At 41.2% G+C, this 20,482-nt stretch overlaps 1 protein-coding gene across 3 annotated transcripts in view; it reads right to left on the bottom strand.

Annotated features, from left to right (window-relative positions):
* Nucleotides 1-11,255, bottom strand: part of acsl6 (acyl-CoA synthetase long chain family member 6) — a 36,867-nt gene extending 25,612 nt beyond the window's left edge. Inside the window, exons 1-2 of one of the 3 annotated variants that reach the window (XM_085470764.1) lie at nt 10,993-11,255; nt 9,913-10,037 (exon numbers count right to left, since the gene is read on the bottom strand). In XM_085470764.1, coding sequence (XP_085326890.1) covers nt 9,913-9,958 — 46 coding nt within the window. In that variant the 5' untranslated portion in view covers nt 9,959-10,037; nt 10,993-11,255. Of the gene's footprint in view, nt 1-9,912; nt 10,520-10,992 lie in introns of those variants that run through there. The other 2 variants (XM_085470765.1, XM_085470763.1) reach the window with 2 other exon arrangements.
* Nucleotides 11,256-20,482: the final 9,227 nt, after the last annotated feature.

Here is a 20,482-nt window from a genome sequence, read left to right as displayed (position 1 = left end):
CTGAGACATTTAAAACACAACTAGAAAATTAATCCCTCCCACTAATTTCTCAGACTTGTTTCCATCACTTTATGACAGGTTTTTGTGGCTATACGTGGGCATATTTGACCTCGCTACTCCTTCACCGAAGCGAAATGACCTGAAACACTTAATTTATACTCAAAAGCTGGTGTTTGAGGGGTCTCACCCCCACATTTCTCATTTTTACTGTAAAAGAAGGCCAGGAGAGATTATCTATACTGATGACTAGAAAGGACAGCGGTTAAACCGTAGTGGAATAGTTGCACAGTCATACACACACACACACACACACATATCAAGAAATACATAATTTATCCAAGGGGGCGGCTGGCTGTAGTGCTGAGTGGGGAGGGGGTTTCCTTCCCTCCCCTAGGACATGAGTCAGAGACAGCACCATCTGATCTAATGAACTGTCGGGGCAGTGCTACAATTAACAGCCAATCAGACACTTCCTGTCTCGTCTCACCGTCTGTCTGTCTGTCTCTCACTCTCATGCATGTCTCTCTCCCGACATGCATGCACAGACACAAACACCAACAGACAATGAAGCTGGTAAGTATAAATACATCAGGTCGTGGGAACGCTGACTTCCTCATTCACCTGTCATTTTAGAGCGGAACCACTATTCTGTGCACTAAACTACTAAAGTGAGGCGGAATCACATGAACCCACATGATGCTTTAAAAACTTTCCAAAAATTAGCTGAATTTAGAAGACATAAAACAACTACCATCTTTTTCTATTTATCCAAAATAGTAAAAATACAAAGGGAGAAAAGTAAATAATGGGCTTATTGTATCCCCTGAATAGCCTGACTTGAGAGTGCATTTTAAAAACCTCGTCTACACTGGAGGGTACACAGTCCAGATTATGAAGCAATTAATCTTTTATCTATTTCTGCAAATTTAAACGTAAGAAAAAAAAAGTGTGAAGCAGCCAAATATCCACTTAGTGTTTGCATAATGCACATTTCCATTGGGTTACTAAATTCCCATCAAAGAGATATCATCTATAGGTGTTGCACCCGATGAGTCACGCTGGCTGCAATCATTTCAAAAGGCTGATGACGGAAAACAAAACTAACAGTCAAAATTTCAAAAGTAACACCTAATACCCGTTGTGAGTCTCCTCAACTGACAGTGTGTAAGTGTAAAATAGTCTTCAGCTGCTTAAAGCTTGATTAGCCTGGAAGATGGAGAAACAGGTGCTGCGTGTGTTAACGTAAAGAAACATGTGCACTGCTTCCTGCACTCATAAGTTTCTCTTACGAAGCTTAAATTCAAAATACACTTCATCCAGGGTCATGCATGCAGCTGTATTGCTACTCAAAGTTGAAATGATATACTTTACTGTCACAAAGTCATCACAAACTCGACCTTTTTAGTCTTGCTATATATGAATACATGCTCACAGATATTATTACAACCCCGTGACCACACTTTCACCCTACAGTATCATTTTTCAGTTGATACAACCGCAAAAACACACCGACACCCTGATGCTAACGGCAGTCAGTTGCTACAGTCATTTGTAAAGCCCCACTGACATATGACAACACGTTAAGATACAGTAAGCTGGTACTCATCACTTCCTCTGCTTTAATTCAGGCCTGTTGCGCAATGTCTTCATCTCTTCTGACACTGCCATCCCATTTTTATTTTTTATTTTTTTGGCTAGAGTCCTCTAAATTGAGTCCAGTTTCTGCTCACACAGAAACTATCACCTGTAAGTGAGAAACCGCAGCATCCCTCTCGTGTCTGAAAACAGTACCGGCCCTGTAATAACGCAGTTGTCCGTAGTTCTCTTTTTTCTGCCGCACTTCTCAGATATTTTCTCTCTTTCTGTTGGCCTTTTTTAAAATCTGAAATGTTCCAGTAATAATGAGGGGGAAATTAAAGCAGCTCAACTACCGGGAAAAGTTTAGCACAATAAGTAAAAGCTGCCACTTCATAATGGCTCTAAATCACACTGCACTGATTGCTCGCATTTGTGTGGATACTAAAGCAGTTAGATTGTCAGAGCTAATTCTATAATTAAATGTCCAGAGCCACTGAGCTGCCTGTTGTGTGCAGCTGGATTCAGTAAGACTGGATCTTAGTGAAGACGGTAAAAGTTGATTGAAAAATCAAGACAGACAGAAGATTTTAAAAGTTAAAAATCATTAGATATGGAGGTAAAATTATAAAACAAATACTTACATGTCAAAAAGAAAGAAGGTTTTTCTTTATGTTTGGGTAAAGATTAACCATTAGGGGAATATATTTTGGGAAATACTCTTATTTATCTTCTTCCTAAGAACTACATGTGCACACTGACACCATTCATATCTGTTAAGCATTACTCTGAGCTTCACTGGGGGGTGGGAAACAGACAGAAAAATGTAACTTATGTCTGCCAGCACCTCTAAATCACAAAGTACAGAGCCAAACATTTCATTATGAAACAGTCTGATTTCTTTCTTCTGTAATTTAAATGAAGGCTGGAAGTTTCAAGCTGGTCCAAATCTGGTTGAAATTTAATGAATGTTAAACAACATCTGGGGGACTGAGATGTGTCTGTTGTGTCTTGTTGACAGATTTTGAAACCAAAGTCCAGAAGACCTCCGTAAACATTTATAGACCGCCAAGGCAGTAATTAGATCAAACTGCGGCTGTATCACGAATGAATTGTTTTGTGTCCTGTGACTAATGTGGCTTGGCTGCAGCGAAGAGTCGCAGTGGATTGGTGGAGTGGCGTTTCCAAAGAGAGGCAGCGGAGGGGGAACAGCATTCGACCTGCTCTAAATATAGACAGACTTCATAACCCACTGACACCACTGTGCAGCTAGCTGGAATAAAGGAGGCAGAAAAGAGAGAGTGGCTGGTTATAAAAGCATCACTGTGCAGATGTCGTCTTCTTCGGTCTCAGCTAACTGCAGGTTTCCCCAACTTTTTAAACAGTATATTTGCATAATGACTGAAACTAGCACCAGTGATGAATAATGGGCTGTGAGTTGAGTTTCTTGATCATTAATATGCAAATTGCCATGACCACTGATAAGCAATCACAGCCTTGTAAGATGGCGAAAGAAATACCCTTAGGCCTACTCTGCGATTCAGAGATTGTCTTTTCCCTTTTCATGTAAAAGCCCTCCTTGATTCCCTGCTCAAACCGGCGTTCCTCCCTGTCCAGGATGTGTACATCCTCATCATTGAAAGAGGGGTCACTGGCCTGTAGGTGTAGCCTGAGACTGAAGTAGTCACTTGGAAGAGCGAAGAAACACTTCTCCCACTACAAAATGCTACGTCCAGATGAACAGAATCAACTTTTTGGGATCAGTGATGCAGAAATACAGACGCACAGATACGCACCGTCTCAATCTGGAGACAATAAAGAAGACTAGACAGAACTGGGAACACTGAGGGTGGGTGAATATCACTAAAAATATGACTTCATAAATCTAAAATTAACATTCTTTATCAGATTTCATTTTACTCTTCTACACATCAGATCTAAAAAGACTTACGATGAGGAAAAGTCTCGAGTTACAGGCTAGTTGAAGCTTAAAGAGGTGCAGTTCCATGTTAGTCCACTTAAACTAGAAGGCGCTTAAAGATTATCAAGGGTATTTTGTCTGGTGCAGGTTTAAAAATACTGTTAATAGCAAGATGAGTCAAGCAAGGATTGGAAAACAAGGGGGGTAGGCTACATCTGCAAATAATCCACATCTGCTTATCATTTACGGACACCCACTGTTGGCATCTGTTTACTGAGGCCACTCATGCAGACTTTAAGCAAAGCAACGAATGCTTTAGTACACACATGTTATCATGCCACGTCATCTTGTCCTCAAATAGCTCGACAGTTGCAGGTGACTCACAACCTGCCGGATATCTAATTGGCCTCAAGCAAAGATGCAAACATTTAATTGGCCATTGTTATTTCTTGCTTTATTATATGCTGCTCTCTTCTGTATATTCCTGTTTAACTGCCAATGAAAAAAGTTCCAGTTTTCTCACAATATGAAAGAAACAATAAAAACAAAGTATAGCAGGACATCTTTAAAGCTGAAAACTGTCCTAAAAAAACTTTATTTGTAAGTTTTCATGACAATATCGGATAATTTAAAGTGATACCAGACTACAGAGCAACAGAAAAGGTTTGAGAGGCAGCAAGCGGTCTAACAAGTCCTTATACAACAAACTTGGGCAGCCAGTCATTCAGGAGGCTCCTTCAGTACATGCTGTCTTCTTCAGTTTTTATCCAGATAACAAGCAGCATCCTTCACTCCAGGTGAATTATTGGTACACTTTTCCAAATGGTGGAAGAGAAGCACTCTTCTGACAGCTACGAGGTCCAGAAGCATTTAATCTTAGTAGCAAAATTACATTTTAAAATAATTTTCCGTAGTTAAGATCAGGCTGTGCACTTTGGTTTGCATGATACTTTTATATAAAGGGTCAAGTCTTCGCTATAGGATGTCCTGTGGTAACCTCAATGAAACACCACCAAAGCACCTGCTCCCTACACACTTACACACATATAGACACACAAATAAACACATCCCCATACAAGCCATTAAGTTCCTCCCGCTGCCTCCTACAAAGAGTGTTGCTTCAGCTGTCGTGACAGGAGAACAGCAGGTCAGCAGAGACCCCATCAGCAACAGCAGTGACCTTCAGCATCAGCATATGAACTCAAAGGCCTCTCTGTTTAATTTGTACAATGGCAAACACATTGCACCCTCAAAAACCCAAGGAAGTAAATGCAACTCTGTTGCATTTACAGCTCAGGCTGCTTGACAAGCATTGTCATTTGAATCTTACAGTTAGCAGGTTGCAAAAACCTTCATTCTCCTGAGCCACTGCAAGGGAAGTCTGTGGACAGATGTCTGCAATAAAATAGTGATAAGGGTTTATTGCAACTGAGATGATGTAAAGCTATGGCTGAGCTTCCAACAGTCGTGGAGATAGCGTAGATGTTTCTGAGTTTTATAATCGGGTAATACTGTATAACAAAAAGCTGAGCAAAGTGTCCCACTGCTGTAAATGGTTGCAGAGCTTATGATATACATGTGCCTTCTATTTTCTCTGGTTTTCTCAGCATTTTGTTGATGACTTCTTGGGATTTTCCATATGAAACAGATTCAATAACCATCAAGTGACCATATGTCATTTTTAAAACACAGGACTTCAGATCTGTACCAGTGATCGACCCTGCAATCTGACCTAAAGTGAGAAAGTGAGGCAAGCGCCCTAATTCATGAGGTAAAACAGATTGAATAGAGAGTGTGAAAAAATATGCTTGGAGGAAAAAGAAAATGAGTAGACATGAGCAGACATACACTTGGCTGCAAGCCTGACAGATGTGCACAGTCAGAAAACTGAAAGAAGATAACACTGACTGCAACGTATCTGTTACAAAACGTCTAGTGCACATGCTGCGCGTGAACAGCTGGGTTACAAAAATAAACATTGTAATTTTTCATACATATGTAAGCAAAAAAAAAAAAAAATGAACGGAACTGCGATTCACTGATTTGAAGATGAATTACATGGAGCAAAGGGGATTCGCAACTGCAGCCTCCCTCGCATAGTTTCTTTAAAGAGTTCCCTTAAATAGAGACGGAAAACAGAAATGCGAAGGAGTTCTGCTGCTTTATTTAACCAGTTAGATTAGTGAAATTGCATGAAACGTTGGCTCCTTATCGTACCACCTCAGCCCCAGAGGTTCCTTCCCTTCCTGTCTCAGGAAGATTTCACTTAGCAAAGATTTTGGTGCAGGGGCACAGCAATCTATGCAGTTATCAGGGGAAGTGAATGGGTCAGTTAGACTTCCTTTGACCTCTGAGGCTTAAAGTGAAGGAAACACAACCCTTCGTCCTTAAGTCCCGCCCCATCGGCCCATCCGAGGGACATCACCAATGATTAGAGTCCAACCTGGTGAGATTACAACCTATTAGCACAGAGACAGATGACCAGCAGTAACCTCACTACAGTATTCTATTTAAAGACATCCTGCTCAGCTTTCTCTTATTCTTCAAATTCACCTCCTTCTCTTTGTAGTGTCACTCGCGTCAGTGCACGGTATCGCTCTTCTTGCTCATGCTTTTCTTTTTTTTTTTCTTTAAAATAAATAAATAAAAACAATTAATCAGTGCTTAATCATCCCAGAACACCACCTACCCTTGCTTAAAGTCACTCTCTTTTAGCCACTCATTCATATCTCTTTCTGCCCACACCTCATGACTTAAACCACAACTTTTTTCTGTCATGCTCAATAAGGAATACTTGCAGAGATGCTGTAATATCCGGTGCAGAAGAATGATCTTTTCCCCCACTCCTGCATCTCAGTCAAGGAGGGGTAGAGCAGGTATTGCTCATGCAAGAACATTTAAAGATATAAGGTGCAGAATAAATAAGTAATATGGATATACTGAGCAGAAGGGACTGGAATATACAACATATACAGAATATGTTAAAAAAAATGCAGCACTGTAATAAAAAAGAGAAATATCGAGCAAACAAAGCAGGCAGCAGATCTAAAAGCAGATGTGGTCTAGTCAGCGGCACTTACAAAGGCGTCGGGGAAGCCAGGCAGCCGGTGAGGTGTGATGTGTGTCTGTGTAGGTGGGTGTGTGTGCAGGTGATGTGTGTCAAGGGGTACCGGGCGGATATCACATTGCCCGGTGCAAACTAGTGATTACCTTGCCAGTGCCAACAGCCAGATTAAGCTGAGGCAAGCAAGAGGAGGGAAGCGAGAAGCGTTTTGGCCTCGTTTGAGCCTGGCTGGCTTCCGTATCACACCACCCTCGGCTCAACAGACGCTGCACACTCTCACCACACCCACCCACCCCTCCTCCCTGATGCTGTGTGTGTGTGTGTATGTGTATGTGTGTCTCTCTTTCTGGCTCTCGCTGCCTAAACATGCAGACTCAACTTCTCCTTCAGTAAGTGGAAATGACACACACACACTGGCCTGGAATAGTGTCAAACAATACACACACGCGTACCCACCTATATGCAAAGAAACCCGTGCGCATTTAAACAAATCACACACACACACATCAACTGATGCTGCTCACAGTTTAATTTGACTATCAAAGTGAGAGAGAAAGCAGACTTTTAGATCTCAAGCTGGAGGGGTAGGATCATTAACAAGTCACTGTGTGTCTGTGTGTGTATATATATGATTTTTAAAAAATAGAGCAACACCCTTTAACTGAAACTTCTTCCAGAAAGATGAAAAACCCCCAAAACAACACTTTTGCAAAAGTGTTAACCACAGTGTACATGCATAGTGTTGTGTTTTTACAGCCTTATTTTACAGTCTGTGAACTCCAGGCAAAGACAACCACCTTCACTCCTTTTTAGAGAGGGTGTTCTCCTTGCACACATACAGTTTTAGAGGAACGAGGAAACATAGGTATATTCTAAAACATGTTCTAAATGGCTGTTATTTTGTTTAAGAACACTTTCTTACTGACCAGCATGCAGCTGTAGATGCTCACAAATTTTTTTTAAAGTCTTTAATCAGAAAGGGAGTTGATTCGTTTAAGGCTCATGACAGGCAATATCCAGTCAACAAAGATGGAGCATTTTAGAGTACGGTACAGTACTGCACCACTTAAAAAACAAATGTATATGAGAAAGAGGGAGGCAGACAGCTGCACAGCACTTAATACTGAACCATCACCCATCATCCCACAATATGTGGAAGAGTGTGCACAGACTGCTGAAACAGCAAAAATCCATGCTGACATATGGCCCTGAGAACACCCAGACTGCCTAATTTTATTATTACTGTCTTCGGGGATATGTACTTAAGGTGTTGCATTTGTTTAATATATCTTCTATGCACCACTTTAAGGTCATGCTTGTTAGCAAATTTCCATCCACCGCTCCAAATAAAATGACCTTTCCTGGAATTCACCTCACTTCTAGGATTCAGTGAAAGTGGTCAGTAACAAGCAGTTATTATTGCACAGCAGGAATTACTTAACCCTCAAGATTTGTCTTATAAGATTGCCCAGTCATGCAGTTCTTCTTTAATTAGAGGAATTTCATTTCAGCATTTTCACAGTGCAACTTCCTTCATGTTGTCGTTTCTAATTTAAGAGGCAAAAGATTCTCAGTGTGAATAAAAGAAAAAAAAGAGCATGATGATGTACTGGATAGTCATCCAATTACAAGTCAGCAGTCCCCTGGTGTGCACAAGGCTTGTGTTACGTTAAACAGAGGAGCTGCTCTGCTTGGATACTAAAACACCATTGGCTGTTTCTTGGCAAAGGGCGGGGTGAAACCGCCCCTATCTATTTAATTAAATATTAAGGGAGGAAAAAGAATAGGCTTACACCATGTGTAGGGCTGCACTAGCCGTTGATTAAAATGCATTATTTATTCTAAGGAGCAGCAGGGCGTTGGGATGTGGTGACAGGTGAGAGGTGCATTGAGTGCTCCCAGGGGATCTTTATTTTCAAGCGAACAATTCATTTCATCTTAAATTTGGATCACAGACTCCAAGTGATTGCGTACAAAGCACATTCAAACCTGTAACTGCAACATGGAATATTAATGCGCACCAGTCAAAACGCCAGCTGTTACCACATGTTCGTCGCTGCGGTGCGACCTGTTCTTTGGAGGATTAATAACCTCCGCCTATTTGCCATTAAACCTACCGAGCTGGCACATAATCTACCGCCACAATCCTTTAATAACAAACAAACAAACAGCCTTCACTACCTGCAGTTTCTTTCATCATATGAGAATCCCTCAGTTTTTAACATCACAGCTCGAAACTGATGTTTTTTTAAGTACTTTATTTATTTTGATATTATTTATTCGGATGTCAAGCAATGGTGTCTCTGCTCAGCTCCAACACCCCTAAGAATCGGTGCGTAAAACCAGGGTGGGGGTCGTGTTGGTGAAAGCGAGCACGCCGTGCCCGGTAGTTTGCCGGTAGGCCGCAGGATTTCAGCACTGCTCGCTCATGGACAGCTCCGTCCAATCAGCGGCAGCCACTTGAAGCGCGTCATCGATCTTCATCCTTCCTCATCCCCTCATCCTCCATCACGGAAGCATGGCGGACGACATCATGGGCGAAATGATGACTTTTAAAACCGGCTTTCTGCCCATCTGATGTGTTTGATATGAGATTATTGAAAGCGAGGTTGAAGTAGAGGCGCACAGCAGACGCGAGGGTGTGAATGGCCGGCTGTTGGGAGACGTGAGCTAACAGGGGGTGGGGTGGGGGTTTAAATGACGTGTGTCCGGGTTCTACGCACAATGTCATACGACCTTAGCGGCGGTCCAACCTTAAATGTACCCCTTTCATCTCTTCCAGCTTCCAGCCTCGTCTTTAATAGTTGGATTTAAGCACAAAGCACACACTTTTACATTAAAACCCTGATACCCGGAACAGCCGCGCGGACCCAGCCGCATGGCAACCAGTCGTCCATCCCACTCCATACCTGATTAGAGGTAGCTAATGCCCACCTGAATGCATCCCTCGATGATGTTGGCCTGTTAATCTCGGAGTTCTTGACCAGAAATCCGAGCCCTGCGCTTCCTTGGAGCTAGAGCCCGCTAGGGTAAAATGCTAACGCCTGCCCCCGGGCTGACTTAACACACGTGTAGCCTGAGAAAATGAAAAAATGTCGCCCGCGTCCTGCGGTGCAGGCAAACCGCCAAATGCAGCAATGGATCGCGACTAAAGCTTCTTGCAGTGTCGTCTGTAAAAACTGAAATATTCAAGCACAGCCTCGGAAAAATAAAAAAGCCGGTAATGAATGAGACACGAATGCGCCTCGGCCCACTGCGCGGCAGGTGCATCCGCTTTTTTTCTTGGCCTCCAGCCCAGCGACGCTAAATCGTTCAAATGAATCAAAATGAGAAAGAGGCATTCACGACTCACCTAATATAATCCAGAGAGACCCAGAGACCAAAACGAATGCGAGCATGTCTTTCTCATTGAGTCAGCTGTCCCGGCGCAGGAGCGGTTCAGAACTGCAGCATCGACTGCAGCAAGTCGCCGACAATCTGGGAGATTAAGGAGGCAGAGAGGAGGGGGGGTTGACAATATAACTGAGACAGACCACAGTGGGGGAGCCGGGCAGGGGATGGCGATTTCCAGCAGCGTAAATTTCGCTTGAAAAAACTGAAAATGTTGACTGAGGAAATAAACCCCGACTCCCTATAGAAGCATCCTCGCTCTTAGTGGATTTCCCACCTTCACCCAGTTGGCTGCTGCGCAATGGCAGACTCCCCTGCTGAATATGAGGGGCTTGTAGGTCGTGCGGGAAGATCCGATCGACACCAAGGTTATTGGGGATGAACTATCCGTTCTCGCTGCATGCTCATACGCATTAAGTGGTCAGCTGCTTCTCTCATTTGTCGCAAAATAACTACGCAAATGTCTAAAGCTGCATCTGCATGATGCATTTCGGTCATTCACATTTTTTAATTTCCCGATTAAATAAATTCAGCTAAAGCTTATATCTTTTTTCTCCCAGTGTTTATTTATTTATTTATTTTATATATTGATTTATTTCTAGGGGGGTATCATTTGGTACATCACGCCATCCCTGCAGCTGAGCACAGCTTTGACACAGAGTAACTTTGCATCAGGATCACGTGGTCCAAATAAGACACTCCCATTGAACTAAAGTAACCTTGAGAAAGGGCTGACAAAGAGATGATCAGACAGAGCGACAGAGAGAGACAGAGAGGGCACTTCTCGTGCTCTTTAAAATAATCGAATTGCTATCTTAAGCATCTTCATATGTAACTACACCACAGATTATTTTTGGAGGCTCTTACTTTTATTTGACCTTTTCTTTGTGTATTTAGTTAAAACTGAAACCCTCATAAGTGTCTCTGGTAACATAGTGGCCTAAATGCTATTAATTCATCTTCACACATAACTCCTCAGTGAGCAGGCTGGTCACCACTGGAGTGACCAACAGGCTTATGGTGTTGCCATCATGTGACTGACCTTATTAAATGGGTCACTCCTCTCGACCAGTAATCTGTCACTCCCAGCAATGCCACCTTCTCCTTTTCTCTTCCTCCTGCGAAGAAGACACTGATGAGGCAAAGAGCAGGCGAGCCTTCAGAGGGAAAATTAGCCGGGTCCATTTATTCAAAGTGGATGAATGAACAAGCAGACCCACAAACAGAGGATGAAATCAAAATTAAGACTGTGAATGTCTTTTTAATCTCAGTGTGGTCTGTAAAAACTAATCATGTCACCTGTGGTGTGTCAGCTGCACGACACGAGGAGGACGAATGGAGTTTTTGGTGAGGTCACTGGAATTGAGTTTATTTATTTTGCAATGGGATCAAAGTACACATATGAGTCAGACAATTATTATTATTATTAGTAGCAGTATACAAGTTTACACAAAGCAACCAGCAGAATTGCCCAGATGCAGAATGGGGCAAAGATCATGGATGCTGGGATAGATAAACCAGAAATGATGTAAGTGGAGGGATAAATTAGGGGTGGGGGTGGGGCGGAGATCTTTTATGGCTCCAGAAGAAAACACACCAGAAGAAACCCTTGTTGGCAACCACACAGAGGTAAGATGTTTCTTGTAGTTGGTCACCAGGTTTGCACACATCTCAGGAGAGATTTTGGCCCACTTCTTTTCTTCTTGGCTGTGGCCTGCAGACTTCTGTCAGATTTGCAGGTGTTAACTGGCAAACTCATGTTGAGCAGGGTGACCTTGGAGTCACAGCTGCCTTCAGATCATTAGCATATCCCTGTAGTTTTGGACATCTTTCTCATTGTCATGCTCACCCCATGAAGCAAGACCTTGCATGGATCTCCGGACTGATAGTCATTTTATATTTCTTCCTTTTCCAAATGATCACAACAAGAAGCTTGGCATCTTGTCATCAAGCTTCTTGTTGAGCCCGTCATTCTGTCTCTCCATTAAAATGAAACTATTATAAAAATTAGACTGTTCTGTTTTTCCTTTTTGGAAATGAGAAAACGTAAAAATTCCACAGGGATTCAGATAATTATTGCCCCCCCATGTGACTCTTCATGAGTTGGCTTTGGAACCATATTTTGATGACACACACATAAATGGATGCATACAATGTAAAAACAATAATAGTCAACTGTAATGGGTAGAAAATGAGGCATAATGCAGGATAAAACATGGCTTATTTCCATAGTGGTACCTTATTGTTTTAGGGTTTTAGGCTTGGGAATGTTACATATTCTTTTTATATTTTAAATAATCTTATCATTCTAACTTTCTCTATGACCGTAATTTTTAGACTATAAAGCGCACTTAAAATCCTTTAATTTTTTTTAATCAAAAATTGACAGTACACCTTATAACCCTGAGCTGCTTATGTATAAATTCTAATTGTGTTTACTGACGTCAAACCGATTTTATGTGGTACACGGTGCTCAAAAATCTATCAAAAAATGTTTTAGTATGACTTTGGTAAGCTAGGAAAGCGCACCGCTTGATGGATTGTTGGCGCATTAAGGCTACCATAGTCAGGAGCTTCGCAGAGTAATCTGGGTCCAAAACTCCGTCCGCTTCAGGTCCCAAAGTCAAGCGAACACTGCGGCATCACTGAGAGTTAAAAACTGTCTAAATTCTTTCATCTTTAATAAAATGATCAGTTTTGCTGCTTTACCAGGTGTAACTATGAAGTTTAACATCCAGGCATCCATGAAAACAGAATTTATTAAATTTAACAGAGTTAGAAGTTAGCAGGAAGTTAGCTCGCTAGTTTCCACCTAAGTATGATATAGCATGTTCTGACTGAGAGATTTGTGAAAAAATTAAAACGTACAGCTCTGCTATCACTTCCAACATAAATGAAGACAGAAAACTAAACAGCAGTGATGTTTGTAGGGTTACTGAAGTTGGGCTAGCTGGTATATATTAATGTGCTATGTGATCGCTAGCAACACAGCTATGTTAGCATAACAAACACAGTGAAGCTGGAAGATGAACCCTAACCCTTTTCCACTCGATAAAAGTTAACACGAGAGTTCCCGATGGTACAAATGCAATCACATGGCAGGATGCTGTAAACAAACCAAACTTCAGTCAGTAGAGCAACTGAGATAATCCATCCACAATAGGAGGTTAGTCATTAATATACTGCAACAACATGGGAATAGAGCAGCTGTGAGAGAATTTAATATTAATGAATCGATGGTACAGAAGTGGAGGAAGCAAGAAGAATGAGTTGAGTAAAATCAGACTTTTCTGACTGTTTTTTTTTCACTTAATGCGCCTTATAATCTGGTGCGCCTTATGCATGAAAACAGACTCGTTCATCGACGGTGTGCCTTATGGTCCGAAAAATACAGTAAGTGTCACTATATTTAAGAACACAGCACATGAGACAAAAAGTCCTTAAATTTGAGAAGCTGATAAGTTAGAAAATGTTTGCACTTTTGCTTAAATAATGAAGGAAATGAGCCTACTTATTCATTTTTTGCTAATGGTGGCAATCAGCTAATGAGGTATTTGGTTGGTCCTTTTACTTTAAGAATGTTTCTTCTTCTTCTTTTATCCTCTTCACAGTAGCTTTAAAAACACTTTTGCCTACTTAAATTTTTAATATTTTAAAATGGAGTATCTATTTTTTGTGCACAACATAACCTAAAATTCTTTACAATTCAGTGGGAAGTAACAGCTTCAACTGGTAGGTTCTTTTCAGATAAATGTTAGCATAACAAAAACCATTATTCACTTCAGTTTTATCTATATAGCACCATTTGCCAAAAAAAGTTGCCTCAAGATGCTTTATAAAGAGGCAAAGACCCAGAGATAAATGGCCTGTATTTATATAGCGCTTTACTAGTCCCTAAGGACCCCAAAGCGCTTTACATATCCAGTCATCCACCCATTCACACACACACTGGTGATGGCAAGCTACACTGTAGCCACAGCCACCCTGGGGCGCACTGACAGAGGCGAGGCTGCCGAACACTGGCGCCACCGGGCCCTCTGACCACCACCAGTAGGCAACGGGTGAAGTGTCTTGCCCAAGGACACAACGACCGAGACTGTCCAAGCCGGGGCTCGAACTGGCAACCTTCCAATTACAAGGCGAACTCCCAACTCTTGAGCCACAATCGCCCCACAAGAGAACCCCAATATCCAGACGTTCCCCTATGAGCAATCACTTGGTGACAGTGGGAAGGAAAAGCTCCCTTTAAACAGGAGAAAACCTTCAGTTGAACCAGGCTTAGTAAATGGCAATCACCTGTCACAAACGGCTGGATTGAGGGGAATAAGAAGAGAGAGTATGAACTCAACTGTGGGAGCAAGAAGAGAAGAGAAGATTTAATTACATGCAGTGGTGGCATAAAAATACATGAGCAGTGAAAAGAGATGAGAGGAGAATTGCTCAGTGCATCACTGGAAGTTCCCCAGCAGTCTGAGCATTTAGCCACATAACTAATGGATAGTTCAGGGTCACCTGATTCAGCCCCAACCAGAAGCTTTAAAATAAAAGAGTTTTATTCATAAAAGCAGACAGGGTGGCTGCCTCCCAATTCTGGACTGAATTCTGGAGTTTACAGGGAGTCAATGGTAAAAAGCTAATATGGGAGACAGATGATCTCCCTTTCTGCCAGTACGCTCTGTGATTCATGCTTTGGATTAACTGAAGGCTTTCGAGGGATAATTCAGAAAAGAAATAATGAATGCATGAACTAACTTGTCAGCGCTACTCTAAGGCAGGACATTCTAATTTTGGCAATACCATTCAGAAAGAAATGAAGAAGAATGAAGGAAGTCCTACATATTTGTTTGCACATTGAACAACATATCGTGATCAAAATTGGCTCCAAGGTTCCTCACAGTGCTGCTGGAGGCCAAGGCCATGCCATCCAGAGAAAGCATTTGGCTAGAAAACACGTTTCTATGTTTTTTACGGCTAACCTGAGCTTTATCACAATCAAGAGAACAGAATTATCAGCATTGAATGCTGCACTGGGGTCTAGCGGTACAAGCACAGAGACAAGTACAATGTTAGACACCAAAATAATATTATTACTGTCAATAAAAACCTCTAAATCTTGAGTGAAACTCTTCTAATAAACCATTGCTCTGCAAGTGATTTTAGAAACTAAAGGAAGGTTGGAAACAATGGACAAGGAGGGGCAAGCGGTCTAGGCAGGGTGGCACATACCTCTTCTGTGACGTATATGTGAAAATCACCGAAATGTAAATGAAGCAGGGCTGATTTTAGGATCAGAGCTTTGGGGGTGCTGAGCACCCAGAGAGCTGCCCAGCCAGGCAACATAAACTTTACTCGTCACAATGAGACTTCTTCCCTGTTTCTGTCAGTCCCTGCATCCTTAAATGTCTCCAGTTGTCCTGAGTTCCCTCTGAGTGTCTCCTTAGTGCATTTAAACCTGTCCTCATTGTCTGTTGTCTTCATCTCCGTTATTAGTCATCATAATTTTACCATCTCTGTGCAAGTCTGTAAATTTCTTTATTAAATCATAAGATTCTTAAATTCATCAAGTCTCTCTGTGCCTGGGTCCTCGTCACAAAACATGACATCATTGTTTTGTACATTTTAACACAATTGAATCCCCACATTTGTGAAAGAAAAGCAAAACACTTTTTTAAAGTCTGTAACAAAACCATCAAATCAGATAAAGGTTATTTAAATGCTGCAAATGAAGAATGGATTGGATTAAAAAAATACATATCCTAACCTTAATTACTGGGGGAAAATGATGCTCATAGTAAATGAGAAGTAAACTGAGTGTATTTTTTGGACAGAGGTTCACTTTTAATGTGTATGTATAATACAGTACAGATATATAAAAATACACTCCAACTTTGCCTATGGTACAATGTATACAATGTATGAAAAGATCTTTACTGCAGATACTACTATGGCTCTGCAGATTTTTTTCTTTTATTTTAACCTATGTTGCCTCACCTTGAAGTTGGCAAATCTGTCTATCACTTTTGGTGGTCAACTCTCTCAAGCAGTTTAACAGTTTCTGTTGTGCCTGTCACTATTCCCTGTCTGTTTTCTTACCTGGTTCTTCCTGACCTTGTACTTTCTCCTCACATTCCCCTCTTTCCTCCTCTCTCCCTCCTTGGACTGACAATCACAATAGATGGTATTCAATTAGATGAAAAAATTACATTGATATGAAAAAAAAATATTATTAAGATCACTAATAAAAAAAGTCCTTTCTCAGTGTACTTTCAACCAAAAGGCAAATAACCAAACCACATGTACATCTAATAAAAGATATAAATATTGAAACACTGATCCAACATTATCCTTTATTGACGGATCATTTGTTCTTACATTTGTACCTGAATGTGGCTCCTGGGCTTAATATCGGCACATGCACATATGACAAAATGACCAGCTTCTCTCATTCCATTTCAAACAGGACAGTGGCAACAACAGCAGGCTACGGACAATTATAAGTTTTAGATTTTAAATAGGCTGTATAAATTTCAATGGGAGCAACAGGGCGGTCAAATGTTGCTGATTTTACTACAGAGCAGGACGGATTGTAGGGTGGCAAATATCATCAGAAAACACATTTTCAGAGGCGAGCTGGAACAAACCATTTTTCTTTTTTGGGGGGGGGGGTATCTATACTTTTGTTGTTAAAATGTTACGTCTCAACCAAGTACTGTATGCTTTTTACATTTTCAGTAGTGTGTCACACAAACAGCAAATATTGTCAGAAAAGTAAGAAATCTTTGGGGGTGCTTTGATTCATTTTGATTTTAGCCCATTACCAAAAATGGGCTAAAATCGCCCCTGAAATGAAGTAAACAAAATATCCACAAAAACACTTTAAAACTGTTTATTGTATCTCTTCAAAGAAAACAAAGGCTATAAGAGCCTTTTGGACAAACCAGCAATTAATTTTTATCAGTATTATTTACCAGTAAGAGTTTGGAGGGGGGGCTCTCTACAGCAGGGGGGTAGTTGCCCCCCCTTGGCCCCCTATAGATCCGCCCCTGGTTGGAAATCAGTCTGGAGTTGGCTATGATAGTTGAATTAAGTAAAGAATTTTAAAGCAATGGTTTATTTACAGCCACTTTAAAAACCTGTGGTACATAACCTATACAGAAGATTATCACATAGAATACACTGCAAAAAAAAAAAAAAAAAAAAGAAGTCTAGTGGGGCTCCCCTGTCATGTTTCTGAAAATGATCAAGTTCAGATAAAAGCAGCTCAACATGAGAGTTGCCTCCCAACACAATTTCTAAAAATGTTTAGTTCATGTAACTGTTGGAGGCCCTGAAAGGCAAAACGTTTGACTATTTCACAAAAAGGGAAGGAGTAAAGTCTGAACAATGAATCCAGTGTGTCGCTAAAGACAGCTTTTCTTTCTTCCTGTCATATGACTCACGGCCCTCAAATTTTGAAACATTTTAGGATGACTTGATATCAAAAATAGGAATTCCTAGGAATTTACAGAATATACAACATTTGAAGCAGTAATATTGGGGACACCTTTGAAAGTACACTGTATTGGCAACAGAGCAAAGGCTCCGAGTACTGCTTGCATCACTTCTTATTCATTGATTTATTTTTATACTTAAACTATAATTTGAAATTCCAAATCAACTGTTGAATGCCTACAAAGTCTGATGTAACATGTTTCTTTCAAGCAGTACAGCGACTGACCTGATGGGGGTGCTAAACTCTATAAAGCTCCACTGTGTGAAACAGATTCAGGAGGCCTGTTTGGGTGAAACTTGAGTAGTTGACCTGAGGGCTGAGTTTTAGGCTGATCTTGGAAAGCCAACATGCTTCCTCATGTCTGCTGGTATAGAAACTCATCCTCCCTTACCAAATAGTGGCAAGATATCTTTATATTATTTTTCTCCCCCACTTTAATTGCCTTCTATTATATACCTATAATACTTTAATTTGCAGGTGCTAAGTAAAGTATACAGGTGTTATCCCACTAAAAAGAACTGCGATCTGCATGTCCTTTGGAAGGTGACAATTGGGAGTAGTTGACATGAAGATTACTCATGTGAGAAAAGAAGCAGAAGAAAACAATCACCTGAGACAGAACAGTCTTCACAGTTAAGTCTTTTGACTGCAGTCAAAAGACAAGCAAACTGGATTTGCCGGTGAAACAAACACAATTATAAAAGCTGAAGAAAAACTTGCACCTTCAGTTTAACGTTTTGGCTAAAGTTGAAGGAAGGCTTTGAATCGCTCCAGTGTAGGTAAGCTGTCAAAAGGTGAGTCTAAGGCGAGATTGGTGACTAGAGCCTTAAATTACATTTTCTTGCTGCATGTAGGTGACCTTAATGTCCAGACTAGCTCGGGGTAAGCACAGAGTGCAATAGATTTTAGAGGAATTTGGTCAGTTGGGAGTGAAATCACATTGGATGCAGTTTGAAACAGACAGTCAAGTGTTTTAATCAGTCACTGGTGTTCGCTGAAAGCCTGTTTCAGAATTAAGGTGAGGTATAGGGGCTAGGTTGATGAACCAGGTAACTGTCATGTTGTAGTTATGTATTTTCAGGTATAATGGATTTTAAATAAGAACACACACACACACACACATATATATATGCGGGTTAGAAAAATTGGTTCACATCAATTGCATAATAACGCTGCACAATTTTAAAGATCCTTAAAAACTTAACATTATTTTTTTTTTTAATTTGTTTTTAAAGTGATTCTCTTAACTAAACTATGATGATGCTGGTGCTGGTTTTGTTTCATGCCAGCTGCAGTGAATTCCTATAATTCACCTGTTTCTTTGCACACTGGCACACAGGCTGCCTGCCAAAAAAGAGAGAAGAAGAATCGGTGGGAAAAACGGGATGACTTTCCCTTTTCCAATCCAGATCTCTGTATTCGTTTGGGAAATCCCACAGACCCCCGCTACCGGTGAAAACTCCGCGGGAAAAACTCCCTGCAATTCCCTCGCGGGTACGCGCAGGCGAGCGTCACGTAAAGCATGCGCGAGCACGCGAACTCGCCACACCACACGGGAAGCCCCTAAATAGACAGATACATTATCTGAGACAAAGCTTCATGTGTGGGGTTTCCCAATTTTCCTCCAAGTGAACTCACCCCGTTACATAAAAAGACCTGCGGGTGCAGTTACGCTATCAGGTGCAGTTACGCTATTTTTAAGCACCGAAATTCAGGATACAGGTTACTAATGGTCATATTTCTATTCACTCTGCCAAATTTCCCTCCAAGTGAACTCACACGATTATAACTACAATGACCTTCAGCGTGTATTTGATGCAATCAAGCTAAGAGACTGAGTCGATATTTACGACACACGATATGAATGATTGCCATATTTCTATTCACCCCCGCAGTTTTGTGCCCGTTGTTTCACTACGTTGAATTTCGCGAATGCTTGATATTGCTGCGAGCGCGCGCCCATGCAGGATGTGTTGTGTAAAACGCTCCGCAGGTCCTGTATTTGCAGATAAACAGCTGCTGCTGCTTCCGCATCGTCCGATGCCGCTCTCTTTTCCCGCTGTCAAGGCAGTACAAGAGTTCAGTCTGCATGACCCATATCCATGCGCCCAGCAAGCCGGTATCACACTGCCCCCAGCGGCCATTGAAAATTGCTACACCATTTCTTGTAAATGCCTGAATTCTCAGGCAGGTCGCTGTTTATACTAAAGGGTTGGTCCCATGCACACGTTTGTCATGCCAGACTGTGGGGGAGACTTTTGGCTTGTGGAAGACGAATGCGTGCGCGCGTGCTTTGGAAATGAATGCACGCGCTCTCAGACTTTAATAGTGTTAACTTTGCACAACCTCCAAAGCAAAATTATTATAAGAATGCGTTATTATGATCACTATAATCGAAATACGGTGCATAACAGGTTGCGATAATATAACAAGTCGGCTGTTAGGGTTTAATGTCAAATCTTAATGTGAGTTAAATATAATTTGCCACTTGCAAATATTTGCACTATTTGCACAAAGCACTATCTGTAAGGTGAATAGCTTACAAAGGAGGGAGCGGGGAAAGAAACTCGAGTGACACATGAGTTGGGTCATTTAGTTTGATGATCTAGTCTACGTGCAGCAATCAACTGTATTCCACGCGTGTTGTTTTTTAACTTCCTTCTAGCTCTCAACAGCGTGATTTCTCGGAAATCCTTTGCTACTTGCTGAAGCAAAGGATCACAGCGCATGCTCCAAACACACTGTAAAAAAGGTCAGTCCTATTATAAGAGGACTTTCAGTCAATTCAATAATAAACCTTCAAATTGTATTTTTTTTTAGTTATAACAGGGTGGTAATGCGCAAATATGCAGATATGACATTAATAAAGTAGCTACTGTAAACAACTACAAGGTTATCGTCAAATAACCAATACATTTTCAAAGGCTTGATAAACACACCTCTCACTTTTTTTTTTTTACTGAGGACATTTTTTATAGCACCAAGCCTCCTGCCGGGGAATACCCGCCACTGGAGTGGCTGTGTATAAATTCTGCACACG

The sequence above is a fragment of the Copadichromis virginalis genome, linkage group LG10 (genome assembly GCF_057382275.1).
Source record: "Copadichromis virginalis isolate Kocher_CV1m ecotype Utaka linkage group LG10, C_Virginalis_male_GT1.1, whole genome shotgun sequence".
NCBI classification, from domain to species: Eukaryota; Metazoa; Chordata; class Actinopteri; order Cichliformes; family Cichlidae; genus Copadichromis; species Copadichromis virginalis.
This window is presented reverse-complemented; position numbering and strand designations above follow the sequence as displayed.